Raw genomic sequence first — 22812 nt, 5'->3', positions numbered from 1 at the left:
TAGTTTTGCCAAATATCAAAATGAATCCGCCACAGGTATACATGTGTTCCCCATCCCGAACCCTCCTCCCTCCTCCCTCCCCATACCATCCCTCTGGGCCGTCCCAGTGCACCAGCCCCAAGCATCCAGCATCGTGCATCGAACCTGGACTGGCAACTCGTTTCCTACATGATATTTTACATGTTTCATTGCCATTCTCCCAAATCTTCCCACCCTCTCCCTCTCCCACAGAGTCCATAAGACTGTTCTATACATCAGTGTCTCTTTTGCTGTCTCGTATACAGAGTTATTGTTACCATCTTTCTAAATTCCATATATATGCGTTAGTATACTGTATTTATGTTTTTCCTTCTGGCTTACTTCACTCTGTATAATAGGCTCCAGTTTCATCCACCTCATTAGAACTGATTCAAATGTATTCTTTTTAATGGCTGAGTAATACTCCATTGTGTATATGTACCACAGCTATCTTATCCATTCATCTGCTGATGGACATCTCGATTGCTTCCATGTCCTGGCTATTATAAACAGTGCTGCGATGAACATTGGGGTACACGTGTCTCTTTCCCTTCTGGTTTCCTCAGTGTGTATGCCCAGCAGTGGGATTGCTGGATCATAAGGCAGTTCTATTTCCAGTTTTTTAAGGAATCTCCACACTGTTCTCCATAGTGGCTGTACTAGTTTGCATTCCCACCAACAGTGTAAGAGGGTTCCCTTTTCTCCACACCCTCTCCAGCATTTATTACTTGTAGACTTTTGGATCACAGCCATTCTGACTGGTGTGAAATGGTATTTTTATTTTATTTTTTTACTGAGAAAACCACCTGTAAATCACTATTTCTTTTTTTTTAATTTAAATTTATTTATTTTAATTAGGGACTAATTACTTTACAATACTGTATTGGTTTTGCCATACATCAACATGAATCCGCCACGGGTGTACACATGTTCCCAATCCTGAACCCTCTTCTTTTATTAAATAAGGACAACGTTTAACTAGGACCGCTGTTCTAATATGCCAAGTCCACAGTAGAGGTCAGTAAACGCTGTGCTCTTCCCCCTCTTATACTCCCCTCCATCACATACAGGCTTCAGGGAGGTGCCACCAGTCTACAAACTGGACTCACCCTGGGTCTTTCGTCTCTCTGCTCCTGTGCCCTCTGACCCCTTCCGCCTCCTCACTGACTTCAGAAATGGTCACCCCCACCTCCTCTGTTCATGTCCTTGGCCCCACAGGCATGGCCCTCACCAAGCAAAATGCTACCCATCTTCCAACTTCCCTTCAAGTTGTGCTTCGTCTAGAAGCCTTCCTTGATGGATTAAGTCTCTGAGTCACTAAGCACAGCATATAAAAGAAAAGCATACATGGCTCACCATGGGGTTCTGTGTAGCCTTCCCATTTCTCTTTATTATTTTTGTCTGTCAGAATTTGATAAGAGCCGGGGTGAGTCCAGGAGCAGAGAAGAAATCTACCTACAGGTCTGTGTTGTCTGAAGATCTGTGAAGGTCCTCACCCACCATCTCCTGGGAGTTTAAGATCTGGCCTTTAAGGCTCTCTTTAGGTATTATGTACACTATCACTCCTTAAGAGGGTTTTATAATCCAAGGACACAAAGCACACTATAGAGAAATAAAGCGCCTGGCAGTAATAGATCTGCTGATGAGCACCAACTCAACAGTTCTGCACTGCTTACTGAAAGCCAATCTTTTTTTCCCCTCTGGGCTAAGGGGTTGTCTCCACTTCCATTGACCAGTTGAAGGCTAGTTCAGCACTGATAAAATATGTCTGTAGAGAGGGATTTTCACATTTGTCTTTAAATTATGAATGTTCTAACACTGACTGCAGGTTTATGGTGATAGCAAATAACATGACTTATTTAAATGGCTCCCGTTTTATGACTTATTGTGTTGTCTGAATGTGTCTGAAAGTCTGGCATATACAGAAACAAAGTAATAAAACTTATCCTGGCCCACAAAATGCCTCTGAAATTACTTAATTGGGCAGTCTGACTCTGCCAGTGAGTGCTGGTTAAAAAAATATCCAAACACAGAAGCAGTGGTTGTCTCTCTCCAGGCCCAAAGGAGATTGTGTTCCTGATTTGCAGTTGTCACGCAATCCAATCCCCACTCTGCAAGACCCCGGCCAGATTAACCTCTTAGTACCCAGAGACTTGATTATAAAGTGTGTGTGCTCTGGACTGCCTCACCAGACCCATCCACACATTTTAGGGTATTCTCAAGTGTGTGCTGTGACCCTCCACCCAAGGAAGCCAGGCTCCATGTGGTTGCTGCTGTCCACATGCCTCCCTCTAAAAGAGGTACTTAAAAGCACTTGCTCCAGCTCTGCAGGCCCTGATGAAGGATTCAGTTCAGTTCAGTTGCTCAGTCATGTCCAAATCTTTGCGACCCCATGGACTGCAGCAAGCCAAGCTCCCTATCCATACCAACTCCCAGAGCGTGCTCAAACTCGTGTCCATCGAGTCGGTAATGCCATCCAACCATCTCATCCTTTGTCATCCCTTTGTATTCCCCTTAAATCTTTTCCAGCATCAGGGTCTTTTCCAGTGAGTCAATTCTTTGCATCAGGTGGCCAAAGTATTGGAGCTTCAGCTTCAGCTTCAGCATCAGTCCTTCCAATGAATATTCAGGACTGATTCCTTTTAGGATTGACTGGTTTGATCTCCTTGCAGTCCAAGGGACTCTCAAGAATCTTCTCCAACACTACAGTTCAAAATCATCAATTCTTCGGTGCTCAGCTTTCTTTATAGTCCAGCTCTCACATCCATACATGACTACAGGAAAAACCATAGCTTTGACTATATGGATCTTTGTCATCAATATAATGTCTCTGCTTTTTAATATGCTGTCTAGGTTGGTCATAGCTTTTCTTCCAAGGAGCAAGTGTCTTTGGAGCCCAAGAAAATAGTCTCTCACTGTTTCCCCATCAATTTGCCAAGAAGTGATGTGACAGGATGCCATGATCTTAGTTTTTTGAATGATGAGTTTTAAGCCAGCTTTTTCACTCTCATCTTTAACTTTCATCAAGAGACTCTTCAGTTCCTCTTTACTTTCTGCCATAAGGGTGATGTCATCTGCATATCTGAGGTTATTGATATTTCTCCTGGCAATCTTGATTCCAGCTTGTGCTTCATCCAGTCTGGCATTTCACATAATGTACTCTGCATATAAGTTAAATAAACTGGGCGACAATATACAGCCTTGACGTATTCCTTTCCCAATCTGGAACCAGTCAGTTGTTCCATGTCCGGTTCTAACTGTTGCTTCTTGACCTGCATACAGATCTCTCAGGAGGCAGGTAAGTTGGTCTGGTATTCCCATCTCTTTAAGAATTTTCCAGAGTTTGTTTTGATCCACACAGTCAAAGTCTTTGGCGTAGTCAATATAGCAGGAGTTAGATGCTTTTCTGGAACTCTCTTGCTTTTTCAATGATCCAACAGATTTGGAAATTTGATCTCTGGTTCCTCTGCCTTTTCTAAATCCAGCTTGAACATCTGGAAGTTCTCAGTTCATGTACTGTCTGAAGCCTGGCTTGGGGAATTTTGAGCATAACTTTGCTAGTGTGTGAGATGAGTGCAATTGTGTGGTAGTTTGAGCATTCTTTGGCATTGTCTTTCTTTTGGGATTGGAATGAAAACTGACCTTTTCCAATCCTGTGGCCACTGCTGAGTTTTCCAAATTTGCTGACATATTGAGTGCAGCACTTTCACAACATCATCTTTTAGGATTTGAAATAGTTCAACTGGAATTCCATCACCTCTGCTAGCTTTGTTCATAGTGATGCTTCCTAAGGCCCACTTCACTTCGCATTCCAGGATGTCTGGCTCTAGGTGAGTGATCACACCATTGTGGTTATCTGGGTCATTAAGATCACAGTTCTGTGTATTCTTGCCACCTCTTCTTAATATCTTCTGCTCTGTAAGGTCCATACCATTTCTGTCCTTTATTGTGTCCATCATTGCATGAAGTGTTCTCTTGATATCTGTAATTTTCTTGAAGACATCTTCAGTCTTTCCCATTCTATTTCTATTCTATTCTATATAGTCTTTCCCCCTCTATTTCTTTGCATTGATCACTGAGGAAGGCTTTCTTATTTATCTCTTCTTGCTATTCTTTGGAACTCTGCATTCAAATGGTATATCTTTCCTTTTGTTCTTGGCCATTAGCTTCTCTTCTTTTCTCAGCTATTTGTAAGGCCTCCTCAGACAACCATTTTGCCTTTTTGCATTTCTTGCTCTTGGGGATGGTCTTGATCACCACCTCCTGTACAATGTCACAAATCTCTGTGCATAGTTCTTCAGGCACTCTGTCTGTCAGATATAATCCCTTGAATCTATTTCTCACTTCCACTGTATAATCATAAGGGATTGATTTAGGTCATACCTGAATGGTCTAGTGGTTTTCCCTACTTTCTTCAATTTAAGTCTGAATTTGGCAATAAGGAGTTCATGATCTGAGCCACAATCAGCTCCCGGTCTTGTTTTTGCTGACTGTATAGAGCTTCTCCATCTTCAGCTGCAAAGAATATAATCAATCTGATTTCAGTATTGACCATCTGGTGATGTTCATGTATAGAGTCTTCTCTTGTGTTGTTGGAAGAGGGTATTTTCTATGACCAGTGTGTTCTCTTGGCAAAACTCTGTTAGCTTTTGCCCTACTTCATTTTGTACTCCAAGGCCAAACTTGCCTCCAGGTATCTCTTGATTTCCTACTTTTGCATTCCTGTCCTGTATGAGGAAAAGGGCATTTTTTTTTTTTTTTTGGTGTTAGTTCTAGGTCTTACAGGTCTTCATAGAACTGTTGGTGAAGGATGGGGAGAAGCAATTCTCAGCAGGTACTGCAACCAGGAAAAGAAAGCATCATTGCCATGGCCCCACACTTATTTCCCATGAACAATGCCACCAAACTGCTTGGTGCAGTACAAAAACAATCCAATGACACTTCCCGCTAGGCAGGAGCTCATAGTCTAAAAGGATGACACAGATACAGTCTGGCAACAACATGGATTGGGTATAGGCAGACTCTGTAATCCTGTAACATGAATGAACTACAACTACAAAGCTGAGTGCAGGGGGAGGGACGGAGATCATTGCAGACAAGCTGGAGGTAGGGCAGAAGAGGATGTGGGAGGTGGGTAAATAAGAAGGCCTTGGGAAGGCATTCTGAGGTCCCAGTAGGTATGGTGGTCAGTAGAAACCTTGGAGCCTCCCTCCCTTTAGGTGAATTTCTGAAAAGAGCGTTCCCAGAATTCCAGCTCCAGGATTGACAGATTCTGCAATTAAACCCTCCCCAGTGTGGTCAGGGTCACCACAGACAAAACTGCCTATCTTTGGGATGACACTCCTTTGGACTTTTGATGCTCAGAAACAAGGGCATTATTATAAAGTAAAGGTGAGTGTGTGTGTGTGTGTGTGTGTGTGTGTGTGTCTTAGTTCTGTCTAAGAATTTTCTACTGAAAAGGCCTAGAGGCAAAGTAAGGATACTCCAGTAGTGATAGGTAAGCCTCACGCAGACCTTGGTTTCTTCTTCTTTTTTTAAACCTTTGGGCCCTGTTGCAATGCCTCTTAGTTTTCTGAGCAGGGATCGAATCCATGTCCCCTGCATTGGAAGCATGGAGTCCTAACCAGCGGACCACCAGGGAAGTACCCAGACCTTAACTGCTAATAACATTCTCCACCAAAAGGAACCGGGGCTTCTTGGAGTAATGGTTGATTCCAGGCTAGGGAAGGGAAGGCTAAAAGATGACATGGAGCATCTTGTTAATCTAGAAAGTAAGAAAATGGGTGAGAGGGAGGTTCAAGAAGGAGAGGACATGTGTATACTTGTGGCTGACCTATATTAATGTAAAGCAGAAACCAACACAGCATTGTAAAGCAATTATCCTCCAATTAAAAATAAATTAATTTTTAAAAAAGAAAGAAAATGACAGAAGCCTATGAAAAGGAGGTAGGAGGCAACTTGAAGGGGCTCCCACGGGCCAAATCTGAAACAATTTTAATGCCAAAATAATTAACAAATGTAATATATCCCCAGTGGTTCAGTGGTAAAGAATCTGCCTGCCAAGCAGGACCTGTGGGTTTGATCTCTGGGTCAGGAAGAACCCTTGGAGGAGGAAATGGCAACCTATTGCAGTATTCTTGCCTGGGAAATCCCATGGACAGAGGAGTCTGGCTACAGTCCATGGGGTCAAAAAGAATTGGACATGACTTAGTGACTGAGCATGAGCGTGAGAAATAGGAAACACAAATAACTGAAAAAAAACAGGAATCCACGTGTCAATATTGAGAAGATAGATGAAGGACTTCCCTGGAGGTACAGTGGTTAGGTCTCCACATTTCCAAAGCAGGGGGCATAGGTTTGACCCTTGGTCAGGGAACTAGATCCCACAAGCTGCAAGGTGTGCTCCCTCAAAAGATAGATAGATGATTGAGATAAATAAATAGGTGAATGGATGGATAAGTGATAGATAGGTGACAGGCAGACAGAAGAGAAGTGAGGGCTCAGTAAAATAACAGCTGCTGACGGGCACTAGGGGAGAGAGTACAGGCGCTGGAAACTGTCAGCCTGTAATCATCATGCTGAAGATCAATACGAGCATAAGTCATCGGTGGGCACTAAATCGAGGAGGAGGACTCAGGACAAGCAGGACACTGCATGGTCTTAAAGTATTTCCCCACACAGTGGTCATTAGTTGCATGGGAGAAACCCCAGAATGACACAGAGTGAAGACATTTGACACCTCCTGACCAGGGGATCAACATGCCCATCCCTGATGAGAGGAGGCGCTACATGGTGTGCCACCCATGTGACCTGATGCCAGGAGGAAAACAGGCATCTCCTAAGCAGGAAGCTTGGTGCCGTGTACAGTGTTACGCCGTCATGGGGATACACCCAACCCAAATGGGGGGCCGTTCTATCTCAAAAGGGGGGAGACTCTATTCTTTAAAAATGACAAGATCATTAGAGACAAAGAAAGCTAAAGAATTGTTCCAGGTTTAAGGAGACCAAAGAGACATGACGACTAAACGCCACGTGGGATCCTAAGACTAGATCCATATTGAGAGGGGGCTAAAGCCATTAAGGACATTACTGGGTCAGCTGGCAAAACTGAAATACAAATGTTAAGTTATCACATCAGTGTTAAGTTTCCTAAGGTCAGTAACTGTACTATGCTCTGAATGAGTGTCCTGATTATAAGGCAATACAGACTTACGTATTTAGGGGCAAAGGGATATGAGCTCTGCAACTTCTTCTCAAACAGAGAGACAGTGAGAGGGAATGACAAGGCCAGTGGGGCAAAATGCTAGCAGTAGATTCATCTGGGTGAAAGCTATATAGATAGGCTTGTACCTTCCCTGTAACTTTCAAGTTATTTCAAAGTAAAAAGTTAAATAGGAAGAAATACAATGGGAGAGAGAGAATCAGACGTGAGGGAAGGAATTCTCAATGGTGGAGCTGGTCTTGGTGAGGTCTGACCTTCTTGGTAGGGAAGAGATATGGAGATGCAGTCCAGATGGGTCAGTCCTGGTTCCAGGCCTGGGTCCCACCTCCTCAGCCACCCCTCCTTCTACCTTCCCACTTACTCCTCCCTCTGGGCTCTCCCCTAGCTGAGGAGGTTCTCTATCTCCTCTTCCCAGCAATTATTCTCATTACTACCAGTAGTGCCAAGAGGGGTGAAATATTCTGTGGACAAAATGAAAAACCAGCTACATGGGGCTCTTCATAACCATTGTCAAGTTGTCCTTGGGAATAGGGCTAATCTCTACTCAGGAGAAGGTACCCTGACTGATCACATTCTGTTGAAATGAATGGGGTCCTGCTGCCAAGAGAGAAGGCACCCACTGAGCTGTCACAAAGATTTCTGGTGCTTTGACATGATGTGTTTCCTCCACTAGATAAAACCAAGGGTCAAGAGCTAACTGTTCTACAGCGAAGAGGGACTGTGTGATGAGAAACAAAAATAAAGGTGAGAAACGGTCTGGTCTTGGGGGATAGGCCTTCCAGAGGACACCCAGGGAAAGTCTACAAGGTAATTAGATTGTCCTTGAGTGTGGGATTCCACCAGGAAGAGAAGACGATCCACTGGGATGTCTCAGCTCTTGCCCCGCCCATCATCCGGCTGGCCTCCCCCATAACGCAGCCCCAACTCACGGCAGAAGTCGTGGGTTCTCCAGGGGCCCACCTCCACATCGGCGTTCTTGCAGGCACTTGCGTACCGGGCCACGGAGTCACACAGCTCCGACTCGTTGCCCCCGCTCTGACACAGGCGGAAGAGGCAGGTGCGGTAGTAAGCGGTGACGTTGACCACACTGTGACACTCCAGGAAGGAGCTGTTGGAGGGGTCGTTGATGATGCCGCACCTGGAACGGCTGCGGTAGAACTTCAGCAGCTCCGAGTCGTTGTTGCAGGCCTTCAGCAGGTCCCCGCACTCCCCATTGCAGATCTCCTCGAAAGTGGTCCAGCTCTCCAGGAACACTGCCAGGTTGTCCGTGCACTTGCCAGTGGGGAGACAGAACTCGTCGCTGGCGTTGGCATTGAAGAAGCCACACAACCCCCCAGTGCAGTTAAAGTAGGCTGTGGAGAGTCGGATGTAGAGCAGACCCACGTCTGAGTACTGCACGGTCAGCACACCCCTGGACTCCACCGTCGTGCTGCTTTTGTTTCGATAGATTTCCAGCTTCCCCGAAGGATGGAAAAAAGGCAGTTCCACTTCCTGACCGTTCACCTGAAAAATTAAATCACCGTGATTCATCCCAGATATGCACAGAGTGCCCACAGTTTCCTAGGCTGTGAATAAAGATGTGGTTCTGCCCCATGACTAGCCCTTGGAAAAATGTCGAGAAGCTGACAGTGTGTGGAAACCACACAGACGTCAACTGTTTGTTCATGGGCATCTTTGCTGCTTTTTTTCCAGGCTCCTCTGATCCAACACATTTGCTGTTTGTGTGTGTGTGTGTGTGTGTGAGAGAGAGAGACCCTGAGCTAGTTCCAAACACTGAAGTGTGGGCAGCAGTCATTGTACATATGTGACTTACCTGTCCCCGACCTCCTACCTCCTTCCTCTCCCTTCCTCCCTCTTCAAATCTTACTCTTCTGGGTCTCAGCCCCTTGGAAGCACACAGTATATATATCTAATTATCCAGCTGTCCATCTGCCTATCTACCTAACACTAGTTCAATAAATTAATTTCTGCCAGCATGTCAGTGGGTATAAAAACACAGCCCTTTCAGTTTGTGGATGGATGTTTTATTTACTGCATTGACTTTTGCTTTCTAGATTAGATGTCGTGTGATATTATGAAATGCATGTACCATTGGAAGGAGGGTGAACCGCCCCTCCCCCACCCTCCCTCATCTCAGTTCTGCCACCACCCAAGTGTCAGGCCCAGGGCCCTCACTTAGCCTTTTGGGGATTCTCCTATGAAAATGAGGAGTTGCACTAGATGATTTCCAAAAATTCCTTCTAGAACTAATTATCTATGAGCTTGTATGTGTAGTATTGGGTATTTTAGACCAGAACAGAGGGACGGGAGGCACCCTGGCAGGCACCCTAGTGTCACATCAATTTCCATCTATAAATAGAAGATCCAACATAGTGCAGGGTAAAGAGCACAGACTCTGGAGCCAGCTGACCCAGCCTTGAATCTCATTTTAGGGCTGTGTGTCTTTGGGGAAGTCACTTAACCTTTCTGTGTGTCAGTTTTCTCATCTGTAAAATGAGAATAGTTATCTACAGCCTAGGATGAAATGCCATACTGCTTAGGATAGTGCTTGGCACATAGTAGGCGTCCTGCAAGTATTTGCTATTCTGGGGAGCTGGTCCTCCCCTCATTTGAGGAATCCCAGCTTCACTCCATGTCTCCACTCGATGTATACTTGGTGTTGACAGTCAGAAAGCTCTCCCATTTCAGAGTCATTGCGGTCCTAGAATCCGCTCACGGTCAGAGGCCTCGAGGCAAGCCCGAAGAACACGGCTCCACCGCGGGACTCATCAGAAAACTCTCCAAGGCCACAGGAGTCTTACCTTGACCTCCGAAGCCCCAATGCCTCCTATCTTGACCTCTTGGTCGGCCACCAGGATCCGGACACCCCGCAGCCAGGCGGGCCCCGCCTCGGGCTTCTTCTTGTTGATGTCGATTTCCAAGTACTCCGGCCGCTCGGGGCAGGTCTTGAGGAGCGTGTAGGAGAACTCGGCGGGGAAGGCGTAGGCGGCGCCGTCGAAGGTGTGCAGTACCTGGCTCTGGCTGAGCAGGCACACGGTCTCCCGCTTGGGGAAGCAGCCCTGATAGCCGTCCTCCACGGCGCACACCTCCCCGCCACGGCACGTCTTGTTGAAGCAGTACACGTCGCCGCCCTCCTCGCACAGGCACTGTACCGTGCAGTTAGCCGTGGCCCAGAAGAACTCGCCCATGGCGTAGTAGTGGCCGTCGAAGTCACAGCCGCACTTGTGCAGCGGGACGCACTGGCTGGTGCTGAGAACAAAGCCTTCGTTGCATTCGCAGCCCTCCGTGCAGGGCGTGACGCAGTTCTGCGAGGCCGTCAGATCCGAGCACGTGTCTGGGCAGCTGCTGGTGCACACGGAGTAGTGGCTGAAGCTCGGGCACTGCACGGTGGACACTGACGTAGGGGAGAGGAGAGAGTGTGACAAGGTGAATGACCCGGGGGCTAACCGGAGGGTCGGGGGCGAGGGGGGTTGCCTGGAGGAAGAACGCCCCTTCCGGACCCGTTGGTTCCTGGAGGAGAGTCTAGCCGGCACTGGCTGGGGGAAGGGAGACTGAGATTGTGTCTATAGTGAGGAGCTCAAATCCTTTGGTAATAACTACTGAGTAGCGAGAAGGGTTAGAACCTCATTTGATCATCTTGGAAGAAAGATGGAAGAAAGACTGGAAGAAAACTTCAGGTTACTATCCTAACTAGATTTCACCGATTATTCAATACAGGTTTAGTATTGAGTGATCTACAACCAGGGAGATGGTTTAAGATATTCACCTGATGGGCGTATAAGTTGGTCTGATTTTAAAGAGCATGCCCCATTCTTAGAAGGAAATACATCCAACTTGCAGGAGAAATGAAAAAGGTAACTCTTAGAGGAGGAATTTGAAAAAGTGAATTTTCGAACAGGGACCAAAGGAGACGGAAAATGAATTCTCTGGGATTTGAAAAATAAGAAAGAACCTTGGCTATCTGAAAAGAACCTGTGTGCCCGTTCCCCCAGGAGACTGGATTGGAACTAGATGCCTTCCAAAGCCCCTTTTTGCCTTGGAAGCATTCAGTTCTTATTTTAAAAACATCTGAGTCTGGTTTGGGTCTGGTTGAATCCTACAGGCGGGTGCTCAAGAGCCTGGTAGACTAGTTCTCTGAATTAAATCTAATTCATCCCACTGAAGTGAAAGAGAGAGAGAGAGAGTAATGTGGAGGGTAGGAAAGCAGTACCACTAGAAAAAATTAGCCATGATAGGCAAAAATTTAGGCAACTGGATGCTCTTAGATTATACAAGGATTGAAGAGAAGTCACAGTCAGTCGTAGCTTGAATCAGCATTTGGATATTTCAGGCGTGATAGAGGCTGGCCAGTCCCCACAGCAAAAAAATAAAAAACAAAAATATATTGTCTTTTAATAGCTTGATTAATTCTGAAAGAATTGATTCTGATGCATATTAATTTCTATGAAGCCAATTTAAACTGATAGAAAAAAATTGCCCTCTGGCCTTGGAACTGAAAGAAACTTCAAAAATCTCACCTCCACTGCGCTCTCAAATGCATGGGGTATAATTTTCTGTTTACTCTTGTGGAGAAAACCAAAGACCAGGAAAGAAACAAAATTCCAACAGGTGATTTGGCTTTTCTGTTTGCTGGTTTTTAACATTTATATTACTTGGAAGAGTAGTTATGGAGAGAAAGTTGCATAGGAGGAAACCATAAAACAGCTACATGGTTCCAAACACTCAATCCAAAAGTGTAATTCCAAGGGGACAGGTGGGTTTCCCACACTACTGGGGCTTTTCCTCACCACCCAGCATTTTAGAAAGCCTCTACCTGCCCTGTCTACTGCCCCTTCTCTGACCAGCTGAAATGCTCCAAAGCAGGAGTCATAGAACCTGGAGGGACTGCAAGTGAAGAAGAAAGACCCAAGGACAAAAATGCCATGGGTTCTATATAAATATCTGGATGGTGAATACTTTTCCCAAAATCTGGTCTTGATTCCCCAGGCCAGCGTCCACATTTCCGCAATGGCCTCAGAGATAGACACCTCCAGCTTGGACCGCCCCCCTCAACCTTGGCTTGGCCACCACTGTTAATGGCCCTACTCTGGCCACACATTCCATGTCTCCAGACCACAGATGCTCATTAGTGGTTTCTTGTTTTCTGATCACCATTTTGGCTGGGGAGAAAGGTCAAGATCCTTTTATAGTTCATTCTTTATCATTTGTGATACTTCAACCTCACCCTGACCCTCAGGTAATGTGTCTTAACAGGGAGCTCTCTGAGGAGCCTGGAAACCCTCTCCCAGCCCCCCTGCATACTAGTGGCTTTCTGTGTGGACGGGATGCCAGCTTACCACACCCAGTCTGGATGCGCCAGTCTCCAATCGGAATGCCCAAGCCTTGGCACACAAGGGCATAGGCCTGGATGGCCTGACACAGGAGGGTCCCATTGTCCCTCACACTGCACAAGTCATACACGCAGCTGTGCATGAAGGCCGTGGGGTCCATAACAGTGCCACACTCCCACAGGGGACCGTCCGTCCTGTTGAGGAAGCCACAGTAGTCGGGACCAAAGTAGAGGGCCTCGGTGGCCGTGTCACACTGAGTGCAGTTGTCCACGCAGCCCGAGTCGCACTTCCACTCCATGTGGTAGACCCGCCAGCTCTCTCCCAGGTCCAGGACTGACATGGCCGGCCTGCCGTCAGGGCGCAGGAAGTCATCCAGAGGGTTTTTGTTGTAGTTCCCGCAGAGTCCACACGTGGAATTGATGTAGGAGCCTGGGATGGAGATGGAGGCGTAGTGCTGGCCGTCAAATGTCACTAAGAGCCCAAAATCCGTTTCCACGGCAGTAGACATGCCACTCTGGTAGATTTTCACCGCCCCCAATTCTAAGGTGACGGGCAAAGAAGCCACTAGGTCATTAACCTGCCAACAACAGCAATAGTGAAAAGGCAGGTGAGCAGAGGCCAGGGTAGTGGGTCCAGCCGAGGTCAGGAAAAGGAGGAGGAGCAACTCAGTGACCCAGAGTGCATGGCCCCAAAGCTGCTCAGGTCACCGGAGGGCGGGGCTTGCCTTCCAGGAAGGCAGAGGCCCCCGGGACCCTTGAGAGCAGGCTGGCATTTGAGTTGTGACAGATATGCATTGCTTAGTGCCACTCTAGACCCCTCTGGGGACCAGGTAGTGGTCAACACTTCCTGCCTGGCTCTCAAGGCATGTGTGCATGCTCAGTCACGTCCAACTCTTCGCAACCCCGTGGACTATAGCCCACCAGGCTCCTCTGTCCATGGGATTTTCCAGGCAAGAATACTGGAGTGGGTTGCCATTTCCTCCTCCAGGGGATCTTCCAGACCCAGGGATCAAACCCACGTCTCCTGTATCTCCTGCATGGGCAGGCAGATTCTTTACCACTGTACCCCCTGGGAAGCCTGGCTCTCAGGCCAGCTTCAAGTCTTTTCTCGAAAGACTAGTTACCTGGCTTTTCCTCTTTTCTCCTCGAAATCCATTCTTTAAGTCTCAGCTCAAGTCACATACTTTCCATGATCCCCAAGCTGCCCTTGGCACCCCTGGACACTCCTCCCAGCAGGCAGGGGCACTATAAACCATCCCACACCATCAAGCTTTGAGGCTGCCTTGGTGTTATTCTCTGAGTATTTCACCCTGTCACTTCCTGATACCAGGACTTTGTCACGTCATCATTCAACACAACAAATTTGAATACCTACTAGGTACCAAGCACTATGTTAGGTGTTGAGAAAAAGAATTTTAAAAAAAGTAATTGTCCCTGCCCCTGAATTCTTGGTCTACTGAGGAAGAGAGACACAAATATCAATGTACCAGTTAAAATATGCATTCATAGGTGATGCAGTGATCCAGTGGGAGAAAGGTACCTGACCACTGTTCCAGCCTGGGGAGGGGGCATTCATATCAGCTTTTTAGGGGCAATCAAGTCTGACCTGAGTCTTCTGAGATAAGCAGAAGTGGCTGAAGGAAGAGTAGGGGTCAGAGAATTCCAGGACAAGCGAATGAAGTTGCACGGTTAGATAGAGCTATATGAATATGAGGATAGTCATCGGGTGTTGCTGGACTGCAGAGGGAAGGGGTGGCTGGAGATGAAGGTGGAGACACAAGCAGGGTCCATTCATTCAACAAATGTCAACAACGTAGCCCTTTCTGTGTGTCCAGCTCTGTTCTAAGAGTTGGGGACAAAAATGTGCTTCTTGAAACATCTGTTTCCCTTCAGGAGACCAACAATAAACAAAACCAATAAGGAAAATAGGTAACAACACCAGGAAACTGTTCTGCAGGAAAATAAAGCTGGGAATGTGGGTCCAAAGTGCTAGAGAGTTTGCAATTTTAAATAGGGCCAGGGAAGGCCCCACGGGGAAGGAGACCTTTGAGATGAGGAGGAATCCATGCCATTGCCTGGGGTGAGAGTGGCTTGGGCAGAGAGTGCAGCGAGGCCCTGGGGTGGAGCGTGCTGGGCACACTGGGGGCACATGGGCCATGTGGCCGGAGTGGAGAGCCAGCAGAGGGCATGGTCAGTGAGGTCACAGAGATAAGGGCAGCCAGAACAGGCAGGGCCTTGTTGGCCATTGTAAAGACTCTGGCGGTGACTCTGAGGGAAGCCGAGAGGGCACGCAGAGCAAAAGATGGACAAGATCTGACTTCCGTTTTGGGAGAATTGCTTTGGCTTCTGTGTTGGGAACAGATCTCAGAAAAAAGTCTGTTTTTAGGACAAAATGAAACCCCACTAAAACAAAAAACAACTTGGATTTCTCTTCTATAGCAAGAGCTCTGAAAAGTTTTAAGCAAGGGAGTGCCATGGTCAGACTTGTGTTTGAGGAAGTCCATTCTGGCCAGTGGGAAGGATGTATTGAAGTAGGTAGAGATGGCGTGCTTGCTCAGTTGCTCAGTTGAGTCCTACTCTTTGCGACCCTGTGGACTGTAGCCCACCAGGCTCCTCTGTCCATGGAATTTTCCAGGCAAGAATACTGGAGTGGGTTGCCATTTCCTTCTCCAGGGGATCTTCCCAACCCAGGGATTGAACCCACATCTCTTGGAGGTGGATTCTTTACTATTGAGCCACGTGGGAAGCCCAAGTGGAGATTAAAAACAGAGAAATCAGGCAGGTAACTGGTGTTGGAGGCTGGGGGCAATGGAGGGCAAGGCCTGACCTGCCCACAGACGTGGAGAAGGGCCAGCTGGTAGAGGATACTCCACAGGGCCTGGGGCTTTTTGCAGGGTGTGTGTGTGGGGTGGGTGAAAAATGGGCAAAGAATCAAGGGTGAATCCCATGAGTAAGTGGCTTGATAAGCCTTCAATAGAGTTTGTTTTCTTCTTTCTCACACTTGCCCTGCCTGGCACCTCTGGACATCACTTTCTGAGGGCTGGAATAGATGGTTAGTCCTAGAGCAGTCCTGGGTGGGCTGACTGTAACTGCTTGTCCAGGCTGCCCTGACCTGTCCTGCTTTCTGGCACATGAAAACATCAGGGTCTTTAGTGCCACCATTGCCGCTACTCTCTGGGTTGTCTAGGATTTGAGACAACAAACTGACTGAGCGTTGCTCCCAAGGTTTACCAGGCCAATGCCAATTGCAATTCTCTGTCCTCAGAGATTAGTAAGATTTAATGGGGGGAGGGGACCAAAAAAAAAAAAAAAAAACAGGCTTGAGATGAAAGCTATCCGATGAGAGTTAGAATTAGGAAAAAAAATCCCCTAGAGTTGACTGATTCATCCCTATCTCCCAGGTAGCAAGTTAGCCTGCAAAGATGAGAAGAGCCATGCTCTAAGGGAGGTCAGCCAGCAAGAGTGCTGGGTGATTATTGTGTATTGTTCTGTGCTGAGATGTAGGGAGGGACATCTCCTCCAAGGTGGTATAATTGTAAATGCCAAATACCTCCCTCGCTGAATGTCCTCCTCTCCTCTCACTCAGCTCCTGCTAAAAAAAGGACCGTTGTTGCATCTCAGAGCAGAAGCCACAGAGCGGGGACTGTGCCTGGATGTTGCTACTGGCCCCTGCTTTCTCTGCAGCTGATCTTGTCCTACTCAGAACGCCTGTGTCCCTATGCTGACCATTATTGTTGCCCAAGGTATTTTTCCTGACACAGTGGTCATTGTGCCCGCTTCCTCTCTCGTACTTGTCTCAGTTTCAACCACATGTTAGAGTCCTATGCTGTACCCCACAGAGCTCGGGGTAGGAGCTCTGGGGACTCTTACTATCACATGGCTTCTTATTTCATTCCTGGTGTCCCAGTCCTCAGCTTCCGATGAGCCGATGTTGATGAGTCTCCCTGTTTGTGTCTCCTCCTCTCCCTGTGTTCCAGGCAACCCTCCCCCAGAACGATATTTCTCCCAGAAGAGGAGTGAGAAGTAGCGTCATAGGACAGGTCTTAGAATAAGAAAAAATTTTGGTGGGAATGGCAGCATGGGAACAAGTGTATATTGAGTGCCTACTGTTTGCCAGGCTCTGTACCAGCTGTCACACATGTGGCTGTCCTGTTTCATCCTCAGAAAAATCTAATAAGGTCTTTATAATCTCCCCGCTTTGCAGATGGAGAAACTGAGGTTCGAGGCTTGCATAATTTGTGGGTGACAGGACCCTCCCACTTTCCACCGTTCCCTGCTGCTTCTGTCTGGGGCTAAATAGAGGGAGTCAAGTCCAAACTATAGCCAAGAGCCCTCCCTTCCAGACACAACACAATGACCCCATTTTATAGATGGACATAGGTTCAAAGAGGCCTCTCAACTGGCGTGGTGGCACAGGGCTTGAGTAGATCTGACCTCAGAGTCTGATCTCTTTGAGCTATTTGGCATTGGCCCTCTTTTCCCTGATGCACCCTAAACTACACAGTTTTATCCGAGGGAAAAAGATGAAAACTGATAAGTATTAGCTAGAAGGAGACATTTTCTATATATGGGTGCTAGCTGGGCTTTTCCCACTCCAGTACTCTTGCCTGGAAAATCCCATGGACAGAGGGGCCTGGTAGGCTGCAGTCCATGGGGTCGCTAAGAGTTGGACACGACTAAGTGACTTCACTTTCACTTTTCACTTTCATGCATTGGAGAAGGAAATGGCAACCCACTCCAGTGTTCTTGCTTGGAGAATCCCAGGGACGGAGAAGCCTGGTGGGCAGCCGTCTATTGGGTCTCACAGTCGGACACAACTGAAGCAACTTAGCAGCAGCAGCAACAGCAGCTGGGTTTTTTTTGTGTTTTTTCCCCCCTATTAACATATACAATCCTAAATTGTTTATTTTGTCACTTAAGAACATTTCCAAGGGGGAAAATGCATATTCAGAACCCAGTTCCTAACCCCAGCATACGGAGAAAGGCGATCCGTTCCTAAGATCTGTTTGCCGGCCTGGCATGCCTGGAAGTCAGCTGCCTCGCAGGCAAATCAGGCTCCTTCTTGCCTCACAACCCCTCCTCGCCTGTCCCCACGTCACCCTGGGTGGGGGCTCTGCCATCCACGGAGCCGCCCTCCCCCGGCAGAGCAGGTGTATTCAGAGACACTTGGAAGCCATTTGGCAAAAGGAAAAGGGAGCCATTGTTCACTTGCAGTTGGAATCACATAACCTTTTCTTTCTGAAACATTTACATTCACATCCACACCTCCCTGTCGCTACAGAAAATTGAGGAATCCGTGCCCTCCGCTCGGACGATGGAAGACAGCCACGCAAAATTAGCAGAGCTGCTGGGCCCGAAAGCACTGGCGGTGCCCCTTTCCTTCTTAAAAAAAAAGAGTCTGACTGTGAGGGGAAAAGAATTTTTAATCAAAATGGAAAATAGGAATAAAGCATGAAGCTTTCTTTTTCAACTACAGATATTGTACACATGATCCCCACAAGACAAGGGGGTAGGGGAGAGCTAGTGAGCATTTTTCTAGCTGGAAATGTTAGCATCTATCCGCAAGGACAAATGTCCTGCTCGACAGCACAAGAGAAATTTAAAAGGGAAAAATTCCAAACTTCCGCAGCTGAATTCTTACCTTTGATTTGATTTACAGACCTGTCTCTAGGGAGACTAACCAAATAACAAGCAAATTGGCATTTCAACCACAGTAATAGCCCACTTTTCTAATTATGACACTGATACGCTGCACAGACCTAGGAAGGGCAGAGCCAGAAAAAGTGAAATTGGTTCCTCGGTCCTGCCTTTCGTTGGCCACACTGCACCAATTAAAACTACAAAACGTATTTTAAAATAAAAAGAAAGACCTCCCTGTGTTGGCATCTGTTCTGGTTTGTAATCTCTGTGATGACCTCGTGCTTGGGGATTAAGGACTCCATGGGGTTGCAGCAATCAGCCCCTTGTGGTCCTGGTTATTACTGCTTGAATAAATGCACGGCTGCCACAGGGTCTTCATTAATATCATGAAAACTGGGGCCTCCACAAATTGAGTAATTGCTAGTGGCTTTTTTTCTCTCTCTTTTGTCAGTGCCCTATCCTGATATCCAGGTGGACGGGGACGAGAATCATTTGCATAGGTTAAACGAACCAAACCGAACCAAACCAAATCATAGAGATCCGTGTTCTCTCACATTACAAGCAGGAGTCGGGGGTTGGGGGGGGGGTTGTGTTAAAGGAGCATTCGGGCAATTACTGTAACTTTCCATCCAGGTTTCACTAAAGAAGTCACCCAGCCCACTCTAGCTGCCTGGACAGACAGTGCTTATGGACACATCAATCAATTTAGGGGTTTCTCTGAGAATGAAGCCACAGCTCTTTGGCAAACAGAATGAGTGGGTGGGGTGAGGATTATTAATCAAAGACTGTAGTGAATTATGGGTTTGTATTTTGTGTTTACATTGACTCCAGGGCATGGCCATGTGGCTACCACTGTTTCAAGCTAGGTCTATGAGAAACTAAATTTACCTCTGTTCCCAGTTACTTCTGAGGTTGGGTGTACATGTGCGTGTGTGTGTGTGTGTGTGCGTGTGTGTGTGTGTGTGTGTATGAGGGAACTAAGAACCTAAATGTACATTAAGATACCCAGCAGATAGATGTGTCAAAGAGAAAGCTTAGCTCTTGCACAAACAGACTTTAGCCTCATGGACAATTTTACAAGGCATTTGCAAGGCAGGAAGAGCCATGCAAGTCTTTGGTACCAACAGCAAACAGCAGAACTAGTAGATCTGGGAAGGTCTTCCCCAGGATGAAGCATCTCCAGCTTCCCCATCACCCCATGGAGGATGGAGAGGGTCTCACCTTGACTTTTCCATAGCTTCCTTTGGGGATGAGAATCTTGTAACCATTCACCTCCACCGAGAGCTCCTTCACCCAGGAGACGGCTGAGCCCCCCCGGTGCTCATTCTTGGCCTCCACGCTGAAGAAGGGGAGACTGGAAGTCTGCAAACACTGTCGGGCCAATAGGTAGGCACAAGAGCCTTGAAAGTGGAAGAGGAAGCCATCAAACGTGTGGTAGTGCGGCTCCCCGAACACCACACACGTGCTGGTCTCCACCGGGCTGCAGTAGAAGAATCTGCCTTTGGGTTCGCACAGCTCGTAGGGGCTGCAGGAGGCATCCTGGCAGTAGATCTCGTTGTTGAAATCCAGACAGCGGCACTTGATGGTGCAGTTCAGGTCATCCCAGAACACCTCCCCTCGCCGAAGGAACTGTCCTGGGGAGGAAGGACAGCAGAGCTAACATTTATTGAGCATTTACCTTCTGTGCCGGGCATCGGGCTAAAAGCTTTACTTGCCTCATACCATTTAACCCACAACAGAAACCCCTGTTAGATACGAAGTGCTGCCTTCTGTTGTCAAGTGAGGAAACTGAGGCTGAAGAGTAGTTAGACGATTCATCTCAGTCGCTTAGCAACTCAATGGCGAAGCTGGGATTCCAAGCCAAATGTGTGTGAATCCAGCCTAAGCTCTTGGCAACACTGTCTCCGCCGCTGGTGAGCTCACTCCCGTTCAAGGAAAGACACGTTGCTTTGCTCCACGGGAAAGGCCAGGACACACAGCTGCCCTCGCCTTCCTTTTGACATCAAGAGGAAGGGTATTCAGAAAGAAGCCCCCTCAGGTAACTCGGCAACACTGTTGGTTCATTTGCCAATGTGTTCTTTCATTCACTCATCCGCTCACTCAACAAGCAGTTGTTGGGGCTCAGTATGAAATGGAGCAGAACCCTATCATCCTTGCCCCCAGTCTACCATGTCTCCTGCCTGCCTTTTGTCTGTAGAAAACTGCAGTCAAACAATGAGTTTAATCAGAGAAGTGAGAAATGTGGAAACAAAGGAAAACAGTCAAAGGAGACTAAGTAATAATAATGTAGTCATTAAGCATAATCAAAGACCTTTAGTTCTTTCTCAAGGGTTATAGATAATATTCTGAGTCATATCCTGTGAGTTTTCTTATAGATACTAAAACAGCAGGTGGAAAAGTTAACTATATGATGACCAGATTGTACCAGGACATGAGTTGTGACAGTTCCAAGAACTGACCCCCTCCCCCGGCCCACGACCGACTCTGTCATTAAGAGCTCTCACCCCCTGCTTGTCGGCAGCAGGGAGGAGGGGGGTATCAGTCTTTGGACAGATGTCTACCATCCTCCCCCCTCCCCCCAGTTGCTGGCATCTGAAATAAAGCAAACTTTTCTTTCTACCCACCTGGCCTGTCTATTGGCTTTTGAGCAGTGAGCAGCCAGACACACATATACATACCTTTCGGTAACAAGTAGGTGCCAGAAAAGAATCAGGAGTCAGACCCACAAAATTAAATCCCAGGCTCCCTGAGAAGATGTTGGAAAAGGCTGATCTCTGACTTGGCACCATTGTGGGCTCACAAATCCTGCAGACACTACTCAAGCAGGACTTACACCTACATGAGTTACCTCTGCTTTTTGCTCCATACTCGGTCATGTACCTCTCTTCACAACCCATGGACCACAGCCCACCAGGCTCCTCTGTCCATGGGATTTCCAAGACTGGAGTGGGTTGCCATTTCCTTCTCTAGAAGATCTTCCTGGCCCACCCCAGGCCCTGTGTAAGTCTAGCCCTCCTCACTCTTTATCCACTGGACAGAATTTCTTGACAAAATCTGGGTCAGGAGGAGAATGAGGTGGGGAGGGGAATGGTTCTAAGCAATGTGCTAAGTTTTTTTCTAGTTTTTTAAAAAAATTAATAAACTTTATTTTTAGAGCAGTTTTAAGTTCACAGAAAAATTGAGTGCAAAGTACTGAGAGTTTCCATATACTTCCCATCCTGACACAACTGGGAAGTGCTAATTTTTAAAATACTTACTTCTCTTTATTTGGAAGGTGCTTAGTCTTTAAAACTGTTTCCCTAAATGAATGATTTCCCCCCACCAAAACCCTTGAAATCTGCGAGTTCTTCATAGCAACCTTCAGTGGACATGGGAGCTGGGCTGGGGGTTGTGATCCAGTCCTTGGTCAGGGGTCAGAGTCAAGAGAACCAAGCAGTGGCCACAAGTCTGCCATCCACGGCCAAGGCCGCCGCCCTAACTTCCTCCTGTCTCAGTCCTCCACCCTGCAGAAAGTGGACAAGACTATGTTCTCATCTCTGCCTCCTGGGGAACAGAGACACTAGAAAACACTGGCCCAGCTTGATAAGGTAGAAACATCTGTACACTGAGAATGTCTGAAAAGGAAAATATCAAAGATGCAATGTTAAGTGTAAACAAGATCATACGTCAGGAATAACTATAGCTTGAAACTGTAGTTGGAAAAGGTTTTTCAAATTTTTATAAAACTGAATACCTAGGGACTTCACTGGTGGGTCAGTGGTTAAGAATCCATCTTCAAATGCAGGGGGATATGGGTTCAACCCCTGGTTGGTGAATGAAGATCCCACATGCCACAGAGCAACTGAGCCTCTGCAGCTCAACTAGACAGAAGGTCGTAAACTACAATGAAAGATCCCACATTCTGCAACTGAGACCTGGCTCTGTCCAAAATAAATAAATAAATTAATTAATTTATTAAAAAAAACCCCGAATACCTAATGCAGAGCACAAGGCTGCCAGGTGAGCCGAGGCAGAGGGCAGGCCTGCCCTGGTGACAGTCCTTTCAGTATCTGCCCAACAGGAACAATTAGGTCTCAGCGGGCAGTTCTGTTTCATACCTGTTGGGAACAGGGCCCCTGAATGACATAATAGACGTATTCACATTCCCAGTAGGTCATATGCATCAGCCTTGAAAACAGGCCCTTCCAACCTCAGTGCTCTTTGGCACTAACCCAGGCTGCATATATTGTTAACAGCCTCCACTCGGCATAATTTCCAGTTTCTGCTTTCTCAGCCTTCCAATAAATGAGGGGTAAATGCCTTTGAATAGAGGAGGTTTGGCCCAAAAGGTAGACTCTCTGAGATAATTTTGTTTGCAAAATGATGATATAATAAACCCGCTCTATGCAACACTTCCCCTGTTATCACCCAGGCCAAATCCCCATCTCATTAGATTGATATATGTCCAGTGGCACATTAAAATGCACAGCAGTCTGTATAAGGAGATTGGATTTGTCCTGTAGATGAAACCCACAGCCATCACTCAGTGGGAGAAAGAATGAAGTCAAAGTGAGGACTTTGTGCATGGCTGGCATCTGGCCAACCCCACAGCTCTGTGAGTCTG

The 22812-nt window shown here is 47.0% G+C and overlaps 1 protein-coding gene across 1 annotated transcript in view; it reads right to left on the bottom strand.

Moving 5' to 3' along the window:
• The window catches only part of TECTA (tectorin alpha), an 84126-nt gene that overhangs the window by 47228 nt on the left and 14086 nt on the right, over window positions 1–22812 (bottom strand). Inside the window, exons 6-9 of the mRNA XM_070803557.1 lie at window positions 19431–19843; window positions 12577–13147; window positions 10042–10634; window positions 8170–8743 (exon numbers count right to left, since the gene is read on the bottom strand). Of these exons, the coding sequence (XP_070659658.1) occupies window positions 8170–8743; window positions 10042–10634; window positions 12577–13147; window positions 19431–19843 (2151 nt within the window). The remainder of the gene's footprint in view (window positions 1–8169; window positions 8744–10041; window positions 10635–12576; window positions 13148–19430; window positions 19844–22812) is intronic.

The sequence above is a fragment of the Bos indicus genome, chromosome 15, assembly GCF_029378745.1.
Source record: "Bos indicus isolate NIAB-ARS_2022 breed Sahiwal x Tharparkar chromosome 15, NIAB-ARS_B.indTharparkar_mat_pri_1.0, whole genome shotgun sequence".
NCBI classification, from domain to species: Eukaryota; Metazoa; Chordata; class Mammalia; order Artiodactyla; family Bovidae; genus Bos; species Bos indicus.
Note: the sequence above shows the minus strand (reverse complement) of the source record. Positions and strands in the feature narration are given on the sequence as shown.